This window comes from Pyricularia grisea, assembly GCF_004355905.1.
Source record: "Pyricularia grisea strain NI907 chromosome Unknown Pyricularia_grisea_NI907_Scaffold_2, whole genome shotgun sequence".
Lineage (NCBI taxonomy): Eukaryota > Fungi > Ascomycota > Sordariomycetes > Magnaporthales > Pyriculariaceae > Pyricularia > Pyricularia grisea.
In genome coordinates, this window is record NW_022156717.1 from 2,918,451 (window position 1) to 2,941,760 (window position 23,310).

Genomic DNA, 23,310 nt, shown 5'->3' on the forward strand with positions numbered 1-23,310 from the left:
GAGAGCTGAACAACCGTACACACTCTTATTTGGGCTAAGAGACGGCTTCTCACTGCGTCTTGCAGCCATGCTGATCGAAATGGAAGGTGGTCTCTCTTGCGTTGCTTGGCCAGTAGATCATATCTACTACTGGCGGGCAGAATGAGATTCCGCTCGGAAGGAACATGCTGTCTCCACCCTTGATATCTTCTGCGGCGGGCTCTGTAGGGGCGTTCTTACGGATCTTTCTTTCAACTTCACGAGGGAGAGGCTGAAATTTGACTGGCTGGTGTGTAACTGGTATACGCGATGCCAAGCTGCGTCTTACTTGCTGATATTAAGCCCATCTAGTTGCGACGGGCCATAAGCTCATATCTGTGCCACACCCAGCAGTGTGGAAGGGAAAATGCCATCCATGTTGGGACACGCTTCCATTCCAGTGGTGCATAATTTTGTAGCACAACAACGGCAACGATGAGGCTGATGACAGGCTTGCCACGATGCTCATGGGTAGGACAAAGCGGAACGGCGGGATTAGCGACCGAAAAGAAAAGAAACAGGAAACCAAGATGAACGATAGTGTGGTGGCATGCTACCTAAGCCACTTGTGTGTCTATTGCATTCAAATTCGCGGATTAGCCCAGCTATACACACCGCCAATGTACTATCCAAAATGGTGACTAAACGCGCCTCTCAGGCTGCATCAGGATCATAGTTGTACTTTTAGTTACTGACGAGTGACAGCAATCTTGGTAGCATGACTGCAAGTAAGGATGAGCCCTTCTCTCTTGAGTCACTTAGCAGGCTTATGTGATAAGCTGGTTTGTGTTTAGCTCACACTTGGGGCATAAAAGAGTTTTTGATGAAAAGCTTCAAATCTTTCGCATTTTGGCTCCAAGATGGAAAGAAACGACTTCCCCCACGTTCGACTGGAAAATGAGGTCCACTACTGCAAGCTATCCGAGTAGGAGCGCGGTGTCCAGGGCTCAGAGTATCGTTGGTCGGGACCGGAGGATTGTCGCCTTGAATTCATCGATATGGAAAGCCGGACGAGATCTAGAAGCTCGTTTGTGATATAAATAGATCACGGCGGCCCATGAACAAAGTATGGGATATCGTAGGCGAGCCGGGGTAAATATCTGAATACGAACCGGGACGAAAGTCCACATATGAACCCAAGGTAGCTATGTGCAGTTAATTTATTTGGCTGGTGGGGAGCACGACATAATGCCAGTAGAAAGACCAGAATCTCAATAAAAGCCTGCAAGAGCGGCTGGGAAGCTGGTGTAGGACTGCATAATAGGCAGGGATACACGTTGCTAAATTAGCAAGTTGAATGGAACTGTGGTGCCTAAATCAGACCAGGTTGCTTCCATACGATAGACTTGGTCGAACTAGTGGTATTTGATACGATTGATCGTGCCTTCTCTCTTGAATCAAAGAAGCTGTGCCTTTTTATACTTGATTTTTTTTGTTTGTTTCCCGTGGCTCCAGCGAGTCGTAGCCAATCCCTAGGTTCACATTCATGACAACGACATCGGAGAAATTCGTAAGAGACCCTAACATCCTCAACTCATGCATTTTTGAATAGGTCTAGATCTTCTTCCCTCGCTATTGGTTGTATCTAAGATTACGTGCCGTCTTGTATCTGCAATTGACCAAACGGCTTTCAGCCTCGGCAAATATCATAAAATCCCGGCAAGGTTCGAGCCGGCTCGGGGTAAATCCAAAGACAAAGCTTCATCATCGTAAGATCTTGATGGGTTCGGCTACATTTATCCAGCGGGGCCAATACTGTTATCCCATGGACTTTTCAGCTATACTAGACCACAACTCATCATGTTGTTTTTTGTTGCCCACTTTTTCATGCCATCATGATTTTGTTATCCACGGAGTTGCAAGCAGGCAGCACAAGGCTTGGGATATGCCAAGTTTATTTGCGCTTGAGTCCAAACAGTATAGAATGAGGTCTATGTCCTATATTGCCGAACTTTTAGGTGTTTTCATTTCTTTTGTCCAACCTCATTTGATCTCTTACATAGTAGCAAGAGGTAGAAATTAAAATGGTATTGATCAGTCATAATCTGCCGAGTGATACTATTTCGGGTGTAAGTTGCAATCTTATCCCAATACTGCAGCTCTTCATGCGCTGGATCCGGTGACTACTTCTATCTCCTCTAAAGTGAGCTAATCTGGAGCTCCAAATCAATTTATCGTAAAGAAGCTTGGGTAGTATTCTGCGTTACCAGGAAGCAGAACCACACAGCTCTCCCACGAGGAAACGGTCGAGTCTTTTGTTCATAACGCATATGTGCCCTTGTTGTATCAAGGAAGTGGAAGTGGCCTTACATGCTAAGTCTGGTTGAAGCTGGTTGCTTACAGTTCCAAGCTTTGAAGAAATATGGAACGAGATAGCCAGATGATCTTAACATCCAGTGCAAGTTGACAGGTCCATCTTTCAAAGTGCAGTAGACAAGTTGGCCACCTCAGGCTGAATCCAGGGCAATATGCGTCATTGTTGTATTGCGTTGCTACAAGACATAATCCTGTCCAAGAGCTTGAGATGACTATATGTTTAAACAAGATTATAGTAGCCACGTCGCATCCAAGACTAATATGTTCTATATAGCAATTTATGGTCGGAAGAGATGTCATAGAAGCAATATAAGTCGACTCACGCCAGCGGTCTCTATGCTCGGCTGTGTTTTCGGAGTTTAGCAACTACCAAGAGCGGTACGATACATAAGTTTAAGAAGCAAGCCCCTCGGTACTCCTAGACAACACGATATACGAGTGGTGTTCCAACAGAGAAACATACCCCTGCAATTATATTCAACATGGCTATCCTGAGACTCCACTTCCTCCTTACGGCATCCCTATGGCTTTGCATAGGAGCCGTTGCGCAAAGCTGCACATCCTACGGGGTCGACTACAGCAATGGTGGCTCTTATTACATAGACTCATCATCAAATGAATACTTCAGCTTCGTCTCTCAGTTTCAAGGTATGGCGAAACCAGTGAGCATGAGCGATGTGACCTACTTGACTGACCGGTAACAAAGGATGTTCACGTGAATCCATAAGCCCCGTGCTGGTCGATCCCGACAACAACCAGTATGCATGTTCTGCTATCGAGATTGGAAACTCAGGTGTCCAGGTCACTTCTCTATGCTACATCCCGTTCTCAGCCATGAGGACAGGGCAATGGAAGCTTGTTTTGACTGGAAGCCAGATCTCCACGCAGCGTACCATCAATCTCAAAGTTGGGCCTCTCGCAACTACAACCGTCACTGTATGTGGGGCTTCTAGTCCTTTCTAGCGCTTCGAAAAGCTGTCCATTACTGACGGAACTGGTTAAAAGGCTACCCCAACCGTTATTGTTGGCATCACTAGTACTCCTCGGGCAATCAGTAAGCTAAATTGGCTTTTACTATGGTCTATTCATGACTGTGTCCTTCAAATAACAACGTCCAATGGCTGACCGATGAGGTTTCTTCTACCAAAGCCGTCGTGAGCACAATCATCCAGACCCAAACGCTGGTCCTGCCGCCTAAAACCACCACACGCGATTGCAACATTGGCCAAACTCAGACAGTGACTATCTACCCTCCGACACGAACAGTGACGACACAGTCGATCATTGTCAGGACGTCGACAGCCGGCCCAGTGACAAAGGCACTTACCACGACGCTTGTCACAACTGCAAAGTGCCACTGGCCAACTAGTGCGTTCTGCCATTGAACCTGACATAAAAGAAACGGTTTCAATGTTTCAAAGTTTTGACACTGACGCGTAACTAAATTCGAATAGAAAAACCAGGTCTCCAAGCAATGGCTGCGATTGCCGCTACCACGGTCACTGTCACTCAGACAACATCCACGGTCACTTACACTAGTATCACAACTCTGCCAACACCGACAACCACCGAGATCGCCTTAAAGATATCCACTCAAACAATGTCAGTGGAATTTTCCCAGTGTATCTGCAGATGAAACAGAGTATAAAGCTGACAAACATATGACACAGCACGCCTCCTCCGTTGACCGCTTGTAACAGCAACAAGCCCGGGGCTACAGTAACAATCACCCGGGGAACCCCGTCAGTCATCACAGAGACGAAAATCGCATATGTTACTACGACGGTGACAGGAACAGTCTATGTGGGGTATGTTATCGTCTAAGTATTTGTTTTATGTCTCATTATTGAACGTTGCTGACACAATGAACCCTACATTGCGGCAGCTCAACTGTATATTCCACAGCTACCAACCCAGTCAGTGCAACTGCCTGCTGGCGTGCTGGCGGATGGTATGGCCGCTAGCTTATATAATTGGATAGTCCGGCATTGGTTGGCCATGAGAGAAGAATGGCCCTGGTCTGATATCAAGGTTTAGACCAGTTTGAGCCATCCCGTCTATCTGTACAGGGAATGATGTCAATGGCAAACAAACTTTTTGCTCCATGTCTTTTTCTAGCTGCCATAATTTTATGATCGTGCTGCGTTGTTGGTCAAAACCAACGATTGAACGATACTGATAATCGCGTGTCAAGGTTCTTTCCTACCTACCTTAGGTAGATAGGCAGTCATGACAAAATTGCTTTACCAAAGTGCAACAGCAGGAAGCTTATATGTCCCAGGCTAGGTATCTGATAGATAGATACCCATACACCTACCTGGGTACCTTACTCAAGGTAGCTACACAACCACTTGGACGCGGGCGTTCGGATCCGCGACGAACCCAGAGAAATGTCCTACGGAGGCAGGGGTCACCCCTGAGATGGGCGAACGCGGCTCAATTCAATCAACTACCGGTACCTACCGGGCAACATTGAATGAGCTCGGTGTTGATCGCATACTTGTATGTCAAATCAGAGTCTCATCCATCACGTGCCCTGCGTCTGAATATCGTCAGCCTGAATGAGACATTTAGTCGAAATTCTATAATATACCTTACCTTAGGTACATGAGAGGCGCCAGCACCAACTAGAGCAGCCCTAATGAATTTTGACTACCTTAGTCTAGCATAGGTGGTGACAGCAAGTGCATCGGGTGCAGCGGTAAATCTGTAGCTGCAACAATTCTTCAGAGGTCCGCGGACGAGTCGGTACACTTTTGGTCTCAAGAAAACCAGGATGAAACCCTGTAGCAAGTCAGTGGCGCACCTTCCCTAAATGCTGACACAGCTTCTGAACGGATTCCACTTTTCGATTTTTTTATGACGATTTGAGCAGGTACGCTCGCAAATCGAATGAAATGCCTGCAAACTTCTTCCCCAAAGATTCTACTGTTTGAAAAGGACGACAAAGGTGAGGATTGTTCCACTCTTTGGAAGGAAGGAAAAAATAAAGGCAAGGAAAGAGACTCAGAGTCTGTCAACATAGCGGGTTCAAGTCGCCATCTTGGTCCTCGGCCTGTTTTTGATATCTCCGGTTCCAGCCGCCGAGTACCAGCCACCCAAACCTGGGACTATTGCAAGGCTGCTTGCTGCATGCAGTAAACCTGCATCGGATAGCTGTCATCGTCACGTTCAATCGCTTATCGCACATCATTGAAATAGCAACATTCTTTTTCTTCCTTCTTTTTTTTCGAGGCTTAATTTGCTTGCCTTTAGTCCTTGGGCCCTCAACCGTCCCGCCTGAATGTGAGGAAAACCGTCCTCCCAGCCTCCCTTCGTTAACGTTTCCAACGGACCATAGTGGTGAATTTTTTCCCTCGTTATTTTTGATCGGTCCAGAAAAACCTTCAAATTAGTTTTCTACAATGAACGGTCCCGATCCTGTGGCCGTGAATGAACAGGTTGCGCCTAAGAAGACGACTGTATCAGGCGGCAATGGACCCGTTGGGTGGAAAGACTTGCCAAGGAAGAACCAGCTTGCCGTGATAGTTCTTGCTAGGCTGGCGGAGCCTTTGACGCAGACCTCCCTCAATGTACGTATGAAAAGAGAACAAAGACCAGCCTGCGCCAAACGAGAAGAGAATCCACAGACACTGACTTGCGGAGAATCTTTCAGGCCTACCTATTCTACCAAGTGAAATGGTTCGACCCGACGCAGACAGCTGCCCAAATTGCCTGGAAGGCAGGTCTACTGCAGAGCAGCTTCACGGGCGCACAGTTTCTCACGGCCATGGCCTGGGGCCGCATCGCCGATTCGAGTGCTTTTGGGCGCAAGAGGGTCATTCTTTGCGGCCTTTGCGGAACCTGTATATATTGCCCACCTCCGTGTAACACACGAAAACTTCAGGATTATCAGAAGCTGACCGAAACCCCTCCATCTGTTATTAGTCTTGTCGACCGTTGGCTATGCTTTTTCCACGACCTTTACCATGGCGCTAATCTGCCGGATAGTGGGGGGTATCACGAATGGTAACGTCGGCGTTTTGAGAACCATGTAGGTAGCTGGATCTCCTATGTGGATGCTGTGCTTATCCGCCAATCCATCTCTTATTTTCTTAGTATCAACAACTGGACTTATGTGCTAATTCTCTCCTCGAAATCTAGGATCAGCGAAACCGTTCGGGAGAAAAAGTATGAGCAACGCCACGGAAATTCTCCCATCATATGCCTTTACTGACTTCCTTTGCTTGCTGCGCAGATATCAGTCGCGGGCCTTTCTTTTGCTCCCCATGACTTTCAATATAGGCGTGACTGTAGGGCCAAGCATTGGCGGCATTCTGTCAGACCTGGCTGGAAGCTACCCAAATGTATTCGGCAAGGTTCCCCTATTTGTCAACTTCCCATACGCAGCGCCTAATTTATTCTCTGCTTGCATCTTGTTTTGCGGCATCACATTCACTTGGCTCTTCCTAGAAGAGGTATGTTACTACTATGGTCCTTTGGCAAAAACCCTTCCTTACGGCCTTTGAATGAGATAAATGGTCTAGCCTGGTACTGACTCACGATGCTATTTTTTGTAGACTTTGGATAGTCGTCTGGATAAAAGAGACTTGGGTCTTGAGATAAGGAAAAAGATCTCTGGGTTCTTTACCTCCTTAGGCTTATTCTCAAGATGCGGAAAGGCTGGTTACGAGAGAATTGCATCCAGCCCAGACGAAGCCGAGTTCAACGACACGGACCCTGAATCGTCGAGTGCGACTCTGATTGAGAGCCGGCGATCATCGCTAGATGATTCTAATCTGGCAGCCCAACAGCCGGAGCCCCCAAGACGCCCGAGATACACGCAGCGCCTGCCTTTCGGTCGTATCTTTACGCGCAACGTAGTTGTTACCCTAATGGCTCATTTCCTGCTTGCATTCCACATGGGAACTTTCAACTCTCTCTGGCCGGTCTTCCTCTCGACACCAGCTTTCGATCCCTCTCTGCCAACACCACCCGGCAGCCTACCTCGGCGATTGCCTTTCATTTTTACCGGCGGTATTGGTTTTTCATCTCAGCAAGTGGGCCCTGCAATGTCTATACTTGGAACCATTGGGATCCTCCTCCAGCTCTTGGTGTATCCAAAACTTTCAGCCAGGCTCGGAACGACCACCTCACTACGGATATTTCTCACCTGTTTCCCGGTTGTTTACTTCACCGTTCCTTTTCTCAGCCTCATTCCAAGCGCGGACAACTCTCCAGGCTCGCACACAAAGACAGGCCCGGCGATTTGGGTGGCTATCACGGCAATCATAGGGTTGCATGTTCTGGGAAGGACCTTTGCGCTTCCCGCACAAACGATACTTATCAACAATTGTTCACCACACCCGAGCGTCCTTGGCACAGTCCATGGAATTGGCCAGACGGCAAGCTCGGCTGCGCGTACCCTGGGGCCTGCTCTGGGCGCGCTAATTTTTGGTATTGGTCTTGAGAAGGGTATTGTGGCTACCGCGTGGTGGTTTCTAAGCGGAGTTGCCATTCTTGGCTTGTCGGCCACCTGTCTGTGGGTTCGTGAAGGTAATGGTCACGAGATCTGGCTTGAGGGCGACAATGAGGAAGAAAACTGATACAGGGTGGATGAGCAGCCTGCAAATATTGCTGCTCAGGCTCGGCGACAAAAATCTGCTTTAGAGAATCAAAGCATTAGAATGTGATTATATGGACCAAAGCAGAGTCTTTTACTATAATGAGAAAGCACAATGTTGTCCCACACATACGACCATACCCACTGGAGTATACGGGATCCTGTCCGCTTTCCCCTAATTAATCCAGTGAGGGCAAAAGTAGTACGGACAAGTAGCGTTATCTAGCCAAAAGAGCGTGGAAGCTTTTATATCCTGTTTCTAACGCTGATTCAGCGTTTGCTGTCATGTGATGACAAGATTTATCTAACTGTTTAATGCGGCATCTTGGCTTCGTCTTGGTAATACGGCTGGTCGTCAAGATGCCATGGCCCAGCTCGGGTTGGACTTTGATAAGCTTCGGTTCCCTAGAAGGGTGATATTTCTGTCGACCATCCAGGCACCAACTGCGGCTGACGACTTTTTTTTTTTTTTTTTTTTCGGAGGTGTGGCTTGGTGCATTTTCTCTTGTTTTTCTTGTCTCTGTTTAATGGTACTGTCGACCCACGATAATCATGATTTTGTCTCCAAGTCCGAGCTTCCGGCTTTTGATGCGATCGTTACCACACTCAAGGCAGGCTTCCTTTGCTCCAAAGACAAATTTTACTGTGATGGCAGCTAGGCAGAACTCATCCAGACGCTCTTCTATGGAGACTGATATCTACTTAAAGTCCAGAAGGGACTCGCAGAAAGATGGACAGGAAAGCAAACAAACAGGACATCACCAGCACAGAACAAAGCTACAAAGACAAACAATAACCGCACTTACATATCTACTTATCGCCAATCAGTATAAACCCACACCAGCCACTTCACACAGCTCTGCATTATCTGACTACATCATCTACCAAAAAAGCCATCCAATAGCACAACTCCTTATAACATCCCTTTTGCCCTTCAGCCCTCACGCCTTCCTTGAAACTGGCAATCATGATCCAGCTTAAGCAGCTTCTCATTCTCCTCCCGCTGCTGCCGTATGCGGCGGCACTTCCCACCTTCGGTGCGGAACGTGGGCTTGGATACGCCGAAGCAGGAATCGGGGACGGACTTGGCTCGCTGGACGCGTCGGTGCTGGCCATTGAGGCACGGCAAGACGGGGCGGACGGTCTCGACAACCAAGAACCAGAAGGCTTGGCCGCTTTGCACAAAAGGACGGGTGGTTCAAGCAAGGCAGCAGGCAAGCAAAAGGTGACTGCGCCCCCGAAATCACCACCACCATCATCATCATCAAATGCGATTGCACCGCTGCAGCGTGCGGCAACGGCACCCGTGACCCCATCGCAGCCCAAGCAGCAGCAGACGGCAGGACCTTCCACGCTGCAGCGAACACCGACCGCAAAGCCGGACCTCAACAAGGCACTGCCGATGCCGCCGTCGCCAAAGAGCTCGATCACACTCCCGCCGATGGAGGGCACGGCCCAGACGAACCCGCTGATACCGAAGCCGCTGAGCATCCCGAGCAAAAAGCCGCTGCCGGTGACTCCGCTCCCCGGGGCCGAGGGGAATGCACCGCAGACGCCGGCCAAGCGGCCAACGGGCCCGGCGCAGCCCCCACAGCGGCCACCTCGCCCGACCGATCCCAACACCCTGCCGGACGGTGCGTTTTTCTGAGCGTTTGGCATGGCAGCCGATAGACAAACCCAGCTTGAAGCCTGTTTATATTAATGCTTTTTTATTCTTTTTCTTTTTTTTTTTTTTTTTTTGGTACCGCCATGTTTAGATGTGTGTGGATCCCACAAGCCTCCGGATTTAAATTGTGATATTTGTTGATAGGAATAGAGTAATCGCTGCGATCGGTAAAAACAATATAACAAATAAACGGTATTTTTATACATGCTCTCTCTCTCGTTCTGTAACTATCTACAATCCTGCAAAAATCCGTTAAAATCTCTACTACGTATTCTAAAATCACGTGTTACCACACGTAATTTACCCACACGTATATTTGCCCGCGAACAAATACAGGCTATTTTTTATATTAATTGCAAATATACGCACCCCCTAAACCCGTAAATAATTATTAATAAATAAACAAAAAAAAATAACGCGTTTAAAAAATCGTAAAATCTTTTAACGTTGCAAACGAATATTTTATTCCAACCGTTCCCTAATAAATAGGGGGGATTTTATTATTTTTTTTAACAATAATAAAATAATCCATTATTTACGTAAACGTTTAATTTATTATAAATAACCAACCACAATACGAAAATTTAATAGGAATTTTATATTATAATAATTATCGATTTTTTTTTAATCCGTTTATAAATAAACCGTTTTTTTTTAATTCGTAATTTTTTCGTTTTAATTTTCCGATTTACGTTTTATTAAATTTATCGTAAATAGGCCATCTATTTTTAACGATTATTTAATAAATATATCGTCGCTAATATAAATTAAAAAATAATTGGATTATTATTTTCTGGTTTGGCGGTTCGCGTTCTAAAGGAGGTTACGAGGTAGCTTTAAGGTTTTAAGGTTGGAGATCACTTGTAGGGATAATTAAACCGTAGAATGGCAAATAACCGTCTGCTAACGGATAGTAAAAATTTTTATTGTTTTGTATAATTGATTGCACAATTGATTGTTGTTGTGTTCGTTGTTTTTGTAGAATATTGGAATTGGATACGTGTACCGATTCCATGGCATGATCTCTTCGATCCGGATTGCCGGAAGTGCGGGGTAGAACCACGTAACCGATTCTGGCCACGCAGGGCCGGCTTAAACCGTTCACCTGGATCACTTATTGCACTTATTGCACTTATAGCACTTGTAAGAAAATGTGACAATACTGGGAATCGAACTCATGCACTTTATATTATTATTGTATTTATTATTATATGAATTATACCACTAAGCTATATTACTTATTTGTCTTATTTACTTTATTGTAAAAAAGACGTAATATTTAAAGTTTTGTGCGTGTATGCGTTTTATTTATTTATTTTGTTTATTTATTTATTTTGGGTACAGGGTAGCCTTATAAAATCGGCTCCTGTTAACACGCGCCGCTAATAATTTTACGCCTACCGGCCCTATCCGGTACCCTTTACCTTCGGACCGCCCTCGGGCCTTTACGTTTACCGTTACCGCCGCCGCTACCCCCGTCTTTACCGCTACCCCCGTTACCGTTACCGTTATTATTTTTACCGGTATTCGTAAAAATAAAAAATTTATTACCGTTACGTCCGTTAATCGGATTATTAAAACCAAAAATAAATATACGTATTTCCTTTTTCCGTTTATTTTTCGTTTAATCGTTTAAAATTAATAATTTATATATAATACGTTTTTTTATTATTACCGCCCCCCGCCCCCGCCCCGCCGTCGGCGTAATCCGGCCAAAATTTTATTTAGGTTGTTTACGTTTTATTTTCGCGGGCAAATAAAATTCCGGTAATTTCGCGGTTTACCGCGAAACGAACCCGTTTTTTAAACGGTATTATAAATACGTTTCCGGATATTTTTGCGAAAAAATTCCCGTTTTCGCCCATCCCCCTACCGTCCGTTTTTTGACGATTATCGCTAAAAACGATAAAATTGTAAATTATAATATTCACCGTTTTTTTTTTATTTAACGTTAACGTATATTTTAGGCGATTACCAAATAACGCCCCGTCGTTAAAAAAATATTAAAAATTTGGAAAAAAGAAAAAAAAGGTAATAACGTGGCCGTAACGGTTATATCGGCCGAAAAAAAAAAAGAAAAAGCCAAACGGACCGTTTTACGGTTCGTAAAAATTTTGTTTTAATTTATTAATTATTCCCTACGAATCCCCTTCGGGGGTTAAAAAATCGTTATTTTTCGTATCCCTTTTAAAGGGTAAATATTAATCCGTACGTTATACCCTATTTATATTATACCCTATATTATAACCCTTTTTTGCATTTTTTTATTAATTACGTTATACCCAATCCTTTATACGTATCCGTAATTTATTCGTTAATATTAAATCTTTTAACGCGTTATTTGGGCATTTTTTCGTTATAACGTTTGTAAAATTATTTAATCCATTAATTTATCGGATTTTTTAAATTTTACGTCCCTCGTACAACTACCTAATCGCCATAATATCGATTATTAATCTTTTTTCTATAATAATTCCAAATTACATTAAATAATCGTACAATAATTTGGAATTTGTACAAATTACGAAATTTAAAAACGGTAGATCGTTACGTTTACAAATTATTCGAAACGTACGTATTAATATAAAACCTATATTAACCCGTTTGTTATACCGTAAATTTCGTTAATTAAAACGTTACGTATTACGCGTTTATATTTGGTAAAAAACCAGTATATAATATTACCCTATATTTCGAAATTATTTTCGTTTTTATAGCTAATTTCGTTACTATATAAAATTACGTAACCTATTTGTAAATTTAAATCCTTTAAATTGGCGAATAATCCGTTTACGAATACGTATAATTTCGTTATTTTTATAAATAACGGAATATATTTTAACTTTTTTTGCTAATTTTCAATTTATTATTATAATCGTTTGTTAAACGTTTCGATTTTTATATTTAACGGGTTAATTACCTGCGCGGCCATTAAAAAATCGAATGTAGTTTTAAACTGGCAGGTAATCGAAATATAAACGTTTTTAACCCGCTGGGCCACGTATTGCTGGTTACAATTTAATATCTGCAAATTTATTAATTCCAAACGATTTATTTATCCTTTTTATTATATTAATATATCGCCGTTTCGCAATATTATTTTACAACCGTTAAAATTTTTAACGTTTCCCGCCTGCAATATTTTCTGCGGTTTTATTAACAGCCTTATTTTTTAAAATTTTATTTTTTCGTACGTAATAAATTCGGAATTTCCCAAATTTAACGTATCGTTTATTTGTAGGCTTATTAGCCCAAACGAGCCGTTTTTCGTAATTAAAAGGCAAATATCGTATTTAAACGTTATATAATTTAATTATTTTTTATAATAACGCTAATAAATATTAAACCAATATAATTTTAATTTAATTAACCCGTATAACGGTTTATTAATTTTAAAATAGGTTCCCGGCGGGTATTTATACAGTAATTTTTTCGGAATTTTTACTAATACGTTTTTAACGAATTGGTTTTTAAATTGGATATACGTCTAATTAATATCCCTAATTATAAAAACGTAACCGAATTGCGCCATTATAATAAATACGATCGTTAAAATTAAACGTTGGTTATACCGTATAATCGTTAACGTTTGGGTTAATAAGTTTTTTTTCGTTATTATTATACCCCTAAATAATAAAACGTAATTTTTCGTACGGGCAATTTGCTATTTTTTTAATTTTCCGTATTATTTTAACATTAAAAATCCGGCTATATACGTTATTTCCGTACATTGGTTCGAATATTTTTACGCCTAATAAAATATTTATTTCCGCTATATCTAATTATTCGAATAAAATTTTTAACGTTATTATTTTCTTTTCGGCCCTATATTTAATAGCCAATTTTTTAAATTAGGCTTTTTTAATTAATATAAACGTTTCGTCGTAATGCAATTTGGGCCGTTTTTACCTAATACCACGCCGTTAATTTTTTAAATTAACCGTTATATAAATTATAAAATTATTTTTAAAAATAACCTATTATGGTATAATAAATATATTTACAGGGAAATTTGGCGTTAATTTAAAAAATCCTTTCGGAAATTTTAATACCGTTTTTGGACGCCTTTTCCGCCGTAATTAAACCTTTTTTAAATACGTAAATTCGGTTTAACTACCCGGTATATTGTTCGGCTGTTTCTAATATTTATAATAGGGTTTAACGTACGTATTTTTAAATTCGGAATCGCCGTTGGGTAACGTTACCCGTATTATATTTTTATTAATAAAAATAACCTTATAAAGGCCATTTTAATTACCTTTTTCGCGGTATATTAGCATTTCGTTACTTAACGCCAACGTACGCGGTAATTTATCCCCTATATTAAACCCGTTTTTAATAATTAACGCGTCGTTTAACTTCCTTTTTACGGTAATTTTACGAAATTTAATTATGGTTTTATTTACTATTTCCGCGCGTTTTGCCTAAATAAACGTTGGTGGTAAATTTATAATTATTTTTAATATAATTCCAAAAATAAATAATGTAAGTATTAGCCCGTTTGGTCCGGCGGTATCGTTAACCGCTTTTACCGCTATTTAAAAGGTAATTTTTTATAAATAATCGTTACCGTATTTTGCCCGGATAATTTTATACGCCTTTTTTAAAAATATATAAAAACGTTTGATTTTATTTACAACCTAATACGTTTTTATAAAAATTTAATAATATATAATCCTTAAAAAACGTATTTTTGCGTGAAATTTAATTCTACGGAAATTGGACCTTGAATCGAACGTTAATACGTTTGGCGGATTTAAATAAATATCGATCCAATATTATTTTAACGTTTTCCACGTTTTTTTGGCTAATATATTAACCAAAAATTGGATTAATTAAAATATAATACTCGTGTTAATTACATAAAATATTGGCCGCCTATCCAAATATATAATATTAATAATAATTTCGTAATTAAAATTAATATTTTTTTTTAAAACAAATTTAAAACGTTACGGTAATTTTCCTTTTTTTAATAAAAATGGCACATTTTATTAATTATTTAAATTATTTTAAAATCCGCGTTTTCGTTTATACGTTATAATAAGCGCCAAAATTTATTAATAAAGGGGTATTTAAAACGTTTGTAAACCCGCCGTAGCTTTTTTTCCGTTAAAAACGCTCCCGCGATTTTAAAATCGGTAAAAAATATAATTTTTTACGCAATATTATCCAAATAAAACCAAAAATGCCCTTTTTTCCGTTTTATAAATATTCGTTTACCGTTACCGCAAACGATTTCGTTTCGGACGTTATTATAATAAATTTGCAATTTATTTATATTTTTTAACGATATTAAAAACGGTATATTTGTTTTTATAATATAAAACGTAATTATTTTTATAAAAGTAAATATATCGATAATTTTTATCGATATTATTACGTTATTGGTTTATATATAAATTTATTTTATATTATTACAATATTACGAATTGTTTATATTTTACCGTTAAATATTTAACCGCGCCGGTATTTGGTAAAAAACCTTCCCATTTTATATTAATTTGTATAAATATATAATTTAGGCGATTAATTAATTACGTTATTTTTTATTTTTATATAACGTTAAACCTATATTTCAAAAATTCGTTTATTAAAAATTTTACACCCTATATTATTATATAATAGTTAATTATAATGGGTTTTTCGTTTATAAATTCTGTTAAATAACCTTTTAATATTTTTAAATTATTATTGCCCAAATTTTCGTTAAATCCCTCCGCGGCCTGCAAAAATGTTTTATAATTTCGTATATTTTGGCCATAATTTTTTTATTTGCGTTTTCAACGTTTTTTTTTAACGCGTTATTTTTTTTGGTATATTTTTACAATTTATAATTTTCCTTTTTACAAATATAATACCCTCCTTTTTTTTATATTTTTTTTTTTTTAAAATTTAATTTCTAATTTCGTTCGAATTTTTAAACCCAATTATTTACGGTATAACGGCCGTTTGTTCCGAATTATTATTTAATATTTGCGATTAACCAAATATTGGCCGCTGGTTTGTGGTTTATTTTCGATAATTATTAACCGGCGTAATTAATTATAAAACTTTTCGTACGATTTTTTTCTCGTATTTATAAATATTAATTTTAATTTTGGTATTTTTTATATAACCCGTATTATATTATTAATAAATTAATACTTAAATTAATAATTTAATCCTATAACTTTTTGGTACCGTTATAATTTATCGAAAAAAAAAATTTAAAATTTATTTTGGGATTTTATTTATATTTTCGGGCTTATTTTTTACGGAATAAAACGTAATTAAATTCCAATTTAAATAATATTATTAGCGGATAAAATCGGTATTAAACCTTTTTTTTAAACGTAAATATATATTTTCAAAAATTTTATTCCTATATATATATATTCGGAAATAATCGTTAATTTTTCCCTTTAAAATTTACGGAAATACGGCGTATATTTGGAAAATTTTAATTTGTATTATTTGGCAAATATTTATAAAATTAAATACCTTTTTATCCAAAAAATCGTATAAATTTCCTAAATAATTATTATCCTTTTTCCAAACCTGTAAAAATTTTTTTAACGTGGTAAACGGAAACGTTTAATTGGGTATTTAAATGGGTGGTAAACGTTTATATATAATGGTATTTTATACCGTAATAAGGCGATTATACGTTTGGAAAATTTCGTATATAATTAATTATTTTTTTTAAATATTTACCCGTTTATTTTAAAAAAATCTTTTATATTTTTCGCTAAACGGCTTTATATTATTAAAAGGTTATTTCCCGGAAACGATAGATAAATAACGGATATAATTGTATTATATATTAGGTAATAACCGTAATTTTAAATCGGGCCTTTAAAAATCTACCCTGGGTATAGGATATACGGGTTGTAAATTGGTAAATAATAAAATGCGATTTTCTGTTTTTTTAATTAAGGGTTTGTTAAATTTACGGCTTTACGTGGTTACCGTTTACGGCTCCTTTTTTGCAATTTTTATAATATTTATCAATTTTCGGCCTATTTTTCCGTATTTTCGACCTGGTATTATAACTTTATAATTTTGTAAATAATCCTTTAAAATTCGTATAAACCCTTGATTATATTTATTAAAATCCTCCTTTTTCCAACCTTTAAATTTTTCGATATAATATTTTAACAACCGGTTACCTTTTTTAAATATTATAGGTTTTTCAAAATCGCAAATTATTTTAATAATTCATACGTTTTTTTGCGTAATTATTATTTAACCTGGATATTCGGATAAATTTCCCAACCCGGCTTTTAACGCTTTTATATTAATTTTTTTTTAATTATTAAAACGGATCCCCAATTTTTTAAATATACGATTTAAAAGCTCGTTTTCGTTAAAATTTTCGAATATTTTCGGTATCGTAAATAATATAAATGGTATACCTGGGTTTATCTTATTAATATCCGATATAACGCCGTTTTTCGTTTAAAATAACGGTTCGGAATAAAGGTTTGGCTAACGGTATAACCCGGGTGGTAAAAATTCCAAAAGGTTTAAACTATAATAATTTAACCGGTGTTTTTAAAAGTTTACGTAATAATAATCCATAAATCCTAAACGCGTTAGTATACGGTATTTATAGCTATTATAATATCCTCGTTATTAACCCTAAATATAACGTTAATTAAGGGAATTAATAATTTAAATACCTTTATTTAATTTATTTGTATTGCCTATATTAACAATATTAATTAATGTTAATAGGAATAGAGTAATCGCTGTAATCGGTAAAAACAATATAACAAATAAACGGTATTCTTATGCATGCTCTCTCTCTCGTTTTGTAACTATCTACAATCCTGCAAAGATCCGTTAAAATCTCTGCTACGTATTTTAAAATCACGTGTTACCACACGTGATCTACCCACACGCATGTCTGCCCGCGAACAAACAATATTAGGACTTATGCCAGGTTTTTGCGAGATTTTGGATAGAATATATGCCCTTTTAGAATTTTTTTTATATATATAGATCGACACAAGCAAGAATATTAGCTCCAAATCACTATAGCATTAATTCCGTGCCACGCATAGTAGACGTGTTATTAAACGTTGCGGGGATTGCATACCATAGTAAGCCTGTTTGGCACACATCATGAGCCTGCGATACTCACCTTCGATGCCTTGTCAATATTGAACTTGTCGTTCGGAGTTGCCGATCGATCGTGTTGGAGGCTAGCGGCTCAGCATGTGTATGGAGGCGCTCAATATATGACAAGGTCTGTGGCCTGATTATACCAACAAATGCAAGACATTAAGAATTTCGCTTTGGGATTTTCCTTTTTCCCCTTGCTAGATTTATCTATTCAAAACCACAAAAAATATCAATCACATCAGGGCCAGACCTCATTTGGTCGTCGCCGGCTCGCATGTTATCGGCCGGCCCCCAAAATGTAACCACACCACTCGTCAGCACGGCTACGACCCTTAATACTTCCCCATCTCAACCTATTTCTGATTCCTTATGGTCACTCATCTCCAACATGATATTTTGATGCTGTTCAAAAGTCTGGTACAGCGTCTACTACTGGCGGCAACAAAAGGGTTCCTATTGCCCCCAAACAGCATCTTCATTTGGAGAACTCTGGAAAATCGGTTCAAGAGCCTGATTTAAATGGAGGATCCGATCAAGACCCTCGGCTGTGACTGCCGGAGCATGCGCCGCGTCTATAATAAGTCAATGATGGATCGAAATCCGGATATTGCTGGCATCGGTGTAAGCCTTTTCCCCCCCTACCCCTATCCTCATAATTGTCACAAGTCCCTTGGCTGAATTTTATTGGCTGTATCTCACATATTGCCATACTTGTTCTTATCGGGATGTATTGTTATCTGGCAGTCGATCTCAACGATGAAGCCATTCGCAGAAATCGGAGAGACGAGTTTACTAGTCTTTTCCAGCTCATAATGCTATGCAGCAACGCACAGCTGGTCGATGGTCTTAGTCGCCAGCCAGTTCGGCCAGGGAAATTATCAGTGAAATACTCGGTATCCAAGTTGACAATTGCAGTACTAGCACTCGACCAAATATATCCTGGACTAGGCTAGGGCTTTTTGACCGTGGAGACAGCGCTCCGTCACTGCAACCCCAACCGATCCATCACTCCATCTTGACAATTGTCCCAAGCCAACAAAACACGGACTGCTCCCTCATCGTCTCATCTTCACCTTATATATTTCTATAACCATGGCTGCCTAGTAATTAACTACGAGGCTCCAGGATAGCAACATTCTCTGTGTGCAACAAGAAAAGGCTTGGTTTCATCAACGGAGCTCATACAGACTCAACCCTCAGGCCTCGATCGAGCGGCGGAGGACCTGGAACTCGGCTGGCATGGCTTCGGCACCGGCACCGGAGTCGGCAATCTGTGGTCTAGTCTAAGAATTGAGACTACTGAAGGAAAACGTTAACGAGACGGCGGGCGCAGGTTTGGCGGGAGCACAGGGGAACGAAGGCGTCCGTTTCTGGACGCCCTCGGATCCCAAAATCCAGGGTTTTACTCCTCGTGCCGATTTAGTGAGGGCCGAACTAGTACTCGGGTGGGTGACCACTGGGGAATCCTTGGTGTTGTATGTTTTTGATTTTTGATTTTTTTTTTGCTTCTGGATAATAATACTATTCACGGCTTGTTTGTTTTGCTATATCGTTGTGCTGTTTACAATCGGGGGAATCTACAGCGTTGTAAGAATCTCAACCGAGGGTTGTTGAGGTTCGTTCCCTTTCGTATGTTATCATGTCAAGTATCCTGATTCATGGGTTACATAACAAGGCAAATTTGGGTCATTACTTGCCGCCAGCGTCTGGCAATGATAGTCTAGTCACTCGACTTTTTCTTAGCCAAGTTCCAATACAAAACAAATCATTGATCATGTCTCATTCATAAGGGGTGTCATACAAGCCATGTATCTATAGTTTACACACCAGACCACCAAAAGGTCTCAGGGATCTTGAACGAGCCCTTCAGGGCTTTGCCATCGATAACGGCGCTACTATCGCTGACAATGACCTCGTACTCGCCCTGCTCGACGCACCACTGGCTGCGGTTCTCGTCCCAGAAGCTGGCAGCATACTTGGTCTCGATGTCGACCTTGACCGTCTTCTTCTCGCCCGCGTCGAGCTCGACCTTGGCAAATCCCTTGAGCTCCTTGACGGGTCTGTTGATGCTCGGCTTTTGCTTGGGCGCGACGTAGACCTGAACAACCTCGGCACCCTTGACGCTGCCCGTGTTGGACACGGTCGCCTCGACGGTGACGAGGTTGCCGTCTTGCCCGACCTTCAAGTCGCCAAAGGCAAACGTGGTGTAGCTGAGACCGTGACCAAAGGGGAACAGCACGGCGCGGTCGGTGGCCTCGTAGAAGCGGTAGCCGATGTAGACGTCCTCGCCGTACAGGGTGCGGGCGGCCTCGGCCCGGAAGTTGAGGAAGGCCGGGTTGTCCTGCAGGCGGATGGGGAAGGAGAGGGGAAGCTTGCCGCTGGGGTTGACGTCGCCAAAGAGCACGTCGGCGATGGCGTTGCCCGTCTCGTTGCCGCCGTACCACGACTGCACGATGGCGGCGACATCGGCGTGCCAGGGCATCTCCACGGGCGTGCCCGACTGCATGACGACGACCGTGTTATTGTTGGCGGCGGCCACAGCGGCGATGAGGTCGTCCATGGGGGCCGGGAGCTTCATGTCGTCGCGGTCGTGGCCCTCGGTTTCCCAGTCGGCGTTGAGCCCGCCGCAGATGATGACCTGGTCCGCGTCCCTGGCCAGCGCCGCCGCCTTGGCGATCTCCTCCTCGGCGTCGATGCACTTGCATCCGCCCATGCGCAGCGCGCCCTCGCCGAGCGCCATGCCCTCGGTCGGGAGCGTCGACGTCGGCGCGCTGCCGTACTCGAGCTTGATGTGGTACTTTTCGCCCTTGGTCAGCTTGTAGGTGCCCTTCTCCTCGACGGTGCCGGTGCCGAAAAAGGCGTCACCCTGGCGCTGCTTGGTGGCGTTGTCAACGACGACTGAATTTGAAAGAGGGTTTCTGTTAATAGCTGCTGTTTTGTTTTCTTGTTCGATGCCTTTTTTCAATGGCATGAATAGATTTTTTTTTTTCTTCTCAGAGTAGTTACTTACGATCACCGTTGATAAAAAGCTTGCCCGAGCCGCTGACGACGACACCAAACTCCCAGGTGCAGTCCTCCTCGGCAACGAGGTAGCCCTCGTAGTCTGCGTACCACGTCTTGGACTTGAGCTTGGGGTTGTAGTAGTCGACAAAGAGGTGGTCGGTCTTTGTAAAGGTGAACTCGTCTGTGCACACGCGGTTGGCATCGGTCGGCGGCTCGTTGAAGACGCGCATCGTCATGCCGGGCTCGCCCTTGGCGGTCTTGGTGGCGCCACCCAGCACGGGCAGCATCTTGTGCGAGTAGGCACCGACGGCGAACTCGGGCTCCTTGCCGAGCTTGGCCTTGATGCCGTCGAAGGGTGTGACGGCGTAGAAGGCCAGGAGCGAGGCCGAGCCGCCGCCGTGGTAGGTGGCCACCTTTGCGTTGGGGCCGATGACGACCGTTTTCTTGTCCTTGCTGAGGGGTAAGATGTTTCTGTCGTTCTTGAGCAGCACCTGCGAGTCGGTGCCAATGCGACGAAGCAGGGCTGCCGTCTCAGGGGTGTCCTGGTCCGTCGTCTCCGGGCCGTTCTCCTCGACGCCGGCGGCGGCGCACTTGTTGATGAACTTGAGCATGGCGCGGGCACGCTCGTCGAGGACATGCTTGCGGACCTTGTCGGTGTCGACGCAGAACTTGAGGAGGTTGCCACGGAAGCGCGGAGGGCCGGGCATCTCGAGGTCGAGACCGGCGTTGGCGGCCTCGGTGGTGGTGTAGGTGCCGTACCAATCGCTCATGACCATGCCGTCCCAGCCCCACTCCTTCCGCAGCATGTCGTCCAGCAGCTTGGGGTTCTCGCTGCAGTAGGTGCCGTTGACGCCGTTGTAGGCCGTCATGAAGGAGGCCGGGTTGGAGTCGCGCACGGCGATCTGGAAGGGCAGGGCGTAGATCTCACGGAGGGCGCGCTCCGTCAGTATGCTCTGGACGGCGTTGCGACGGTGCTCCTGGTCGTTGCATACAAAGTGCTTGATGGTGGCCTGGACGCCGGTGCTCTGGATGCCACGCACGATGGCGGCAGCGCCGAGCCCGGCCAGCACCGGGTCCTCGCTCAGCGACTCGAACCCACGGCCGCCGAGCGGGCCACGCTGCATGTTGATGGTGGGGCCGAGGATGGCGTGGGCGCTCTTTGTCTTGGCGTCCTCACCCATCTTGCGGCCGGCCTCTTCTAGGAGTTCCTGGTTGAAGGTGGCGCCCAGCGCCGTCCCGCAGGGGAAGCAGGCCGCCCTGACGCCGTTGAAGAAGCGGGTTCCACGGACACCGTTGGGGCCATCTGATAGCCTCAAGGAAGGGATTCCATGGTGGTGCAGTGGCTTGGTGTGCCAGAAATCAATACCTGTGTTGATAGTCAGTCACAGGTCGACCCCGCCTGGACAGAGTTGGGGTTGATGTTCAAGTTTCCCACCAGAGCCAAAGCTGATACTTACCGGATAGTAAGTCGACCTTCTCAGCGACTGTGAGCTTCTTGAGCACCTCCTCTACGTCGATTTCCGCCATTGGAACTCCTCGTCTCCGAACTGTCATGGGGTTGAATGAGGTTTAGAAGAAGAGAAGGAGGCGTGGGATAAGGGCGAAGTAGGGGGAAACGTGGGTATATTATTGATTATTATGAGCCCACTCAAGGTATTGCTCCGTCCCGTTCGTTAGGCGTCCAACTGATCAAGACGACGGGGAAGACTGACAAGATGAGATGAAAGATATAATGGACGAAAAGAAGACGAATCCATTCTCAGGACTTCTCACAACAGCAAGTCCACATTCTTATACCAACAACAGATAGTCAAAAGCCACGGCACTCCACATTTATCTGGAGTCAGTTTCCGGGGAGAGTCTTGGTAAGGACCCTATCTGGTGGCCTACCAAGGTGGGCGAGCATGAAAAGCACCGCCGAGAAGACGCTAAGAAAATGAAAAGCCCCATATTACGCAACGAAAGTGCCCTAACATTGGCTACCCTTGCAAAAGCTGCCTTCGCGTTGATTTTTTTTTTCTTTTTTTTTTCTTTTTTCCTGAGACGAAGTGGGAATCAATCCGTCAAAGGTTTGGGGTTTTGAGAGTAAACCAAAACACTACTACTGCGTACGTACCTGTGCCCCACACCCTGAGCGGAGATTCCCCGAATCACTCTACCTTTACCCCAACCGAGATTTTACCGGCTACGAGCCGAGGTTTTGCCTTCGATGCACTTTTCAGCTTCATTGGCCAATTGGGTGTATTGGATGCTATACGAAACGGTTGACGTAGGTAGCTTCCATGCAAGCCATGGTAGCTGAACGTTATCCTCCAAAATTGTCATGACCTCATATCTAGGGGCTCTGTTTTTATTTTTTTCACTCTCTTTTTCAACTTCAAAAATCCCTCCACGTAAAAGCCTCCAAGCCTTTTAAACTGCAGAGGAGCTTGCGCCTTTATTTCTTCCCTGACGTATCATGAACAAGGAACCACATTTCCAGCTCGGGGGGGTGGACAAGTGTAATTGTAGCATCTCCAAATATATTCTCCACATTTACGCGGGGTGATGGCCCGGACAAGGTAGAGCTGGCCTTGGTGGTGATTCCTTCGTGATT

At 42.6% G+C, this 23,310-nt stretch overlaps 6 protein-coding genes across 6 annotated transcripts; 5 read left to right on the plus strand and 1 right to left on the minus strand.

Annotated features, from left to right (window-relative positions):
* The first annotated feature begins 2,738 nt into the window (after nucleotides 1-2,738).
* On the plus strand, nucleotides 2,739-4,523 carry PgNI_03450 (uncharacterized protein). Its single transcript, XM_031123505.1, has 7 exons — nucleotides 2,739-2,982; nucleotides 3,041-3,270; nucleotides 3,340-3,388; nucleotides 3,484-3,702; nucleotides 3,789-3,936; nucleotides 4,005-4,142; nucleotides 4,220-4,523. The coding sequence occupies exons 1-7, from the start codon at nucleotides 2,817-2,819 to the stop codon at nucleotides 4,296-4,298; spliced, it is 1,029 nt and encodes a 342-aa protein (XP_030984018.1). The 5' UTR covers nucleotides 2,739-2,816; the 3' UTR covers nucleotides 4,299-4,523.
* A 790-nt stretch (nucleotides 4,524-5,313) lies between these two features.
* PgNI_03451 (uncharacterized protein) lies at nucleotides 5,314-8,139 on the plus strand. The gene is made up of 6 exons (XM_031123506.1): nucleotides 5,314-5,906; nucleotides 5,990-6,179; nucleotides 6,262-6,367; nucleotides 6,478-6,504; nucleotides 6,572-6,791; nucleotides 6,894-8,139. The coding sequence occupies exons 1-6, from the start codon at nucleotides 5,739-5,741 to the stop codon at nucleotides 7,917-7,919; spliced, it is 1,737 nt and encodes a 578-aa protein (XP_030984017.1). The 5' UTR covers nucleotides 5,314-5,738; the 3' UTR covers nucleotides 7,920-8,139.
* A 764-nt stretch (nucleotides 8,140-8,903) lies between these two features.
* Nucleotides 8,904-9,584, plus strand: PgNI_03452 (uncharacterized protein; the record flags this gene model as incomplete). Its single annotated transcript, XM_031123507.1, has 1 exon — nucleotides 8,904-9,584. The coding sequence occupies one exon, from the start codon at nucleotides 8,904-8,906 to the stop codon at nucleotides 9,582-9,584; it is 681 nt and encodes a 226-aa protein (XP_030984020.1).
* Nucleotides 9,585-18,230: 8,646 nt separating this feature from the next.
* Nucleotides 18,231-18,664, plus strand: PgNI_03453 (uncharacterized protein; the record flags this gene model as incomplete). The annotated part of the gene is made up of 2 exons (XM_031123508.1): nucleotides 18,231-18,332; nucleotides 18,518-18,664. 2 exons carry the CDS (start codon nucleotides 18,231-18,233, stop codon nucleotides 18,662-18,664), a joined length of 249 nt encoding a protein of 82 aa, XP_030984019.1.
* Nucleotides 18,665-19,423: 759 nt separating this feature from the next.
* PgNI_03454 (uncharacterized protein) lies at nucleotides 19,424-21,916 on the plus strand (the record flags this gene model as incomplete). The annotated part of the gene is made up of 4 exons (XM_031123509.1): nucleotides 19,424-19,434; nucleotides 19,530-20,598; nucleotides 20,714-21,115; nucleotides 21,203-21,916. 4 exons carry the CDS (start codon nucleotides 19,424-19,426, stop codon nucleotides 21,914-21,916), a joined length of 2,196 nt encoding a protein of 731 aa, XP_030984014.1.
* Nucleotides 19,531-22,241, minus strand: PgNI_03455 (uncharacterized protein; the record flags this gene model as incomplete). The annotated part of the gene is made up of 3 exons (XM_031123510.1): nucleotides 19,531-20,609; nucleotides 20,722-22,080; nucleotides 22,172-22,241. 3 exons carry the CDS (start codon nucleotides 22,239-22,241, stop codon nucleotides 19,531-19,533), a joined length of 2,508 nt encoding a protein of 835 aa, XP_030984013.1.
* Nucleotides 22,242-23,310: the final 1,069 nt, after the last annotated feature.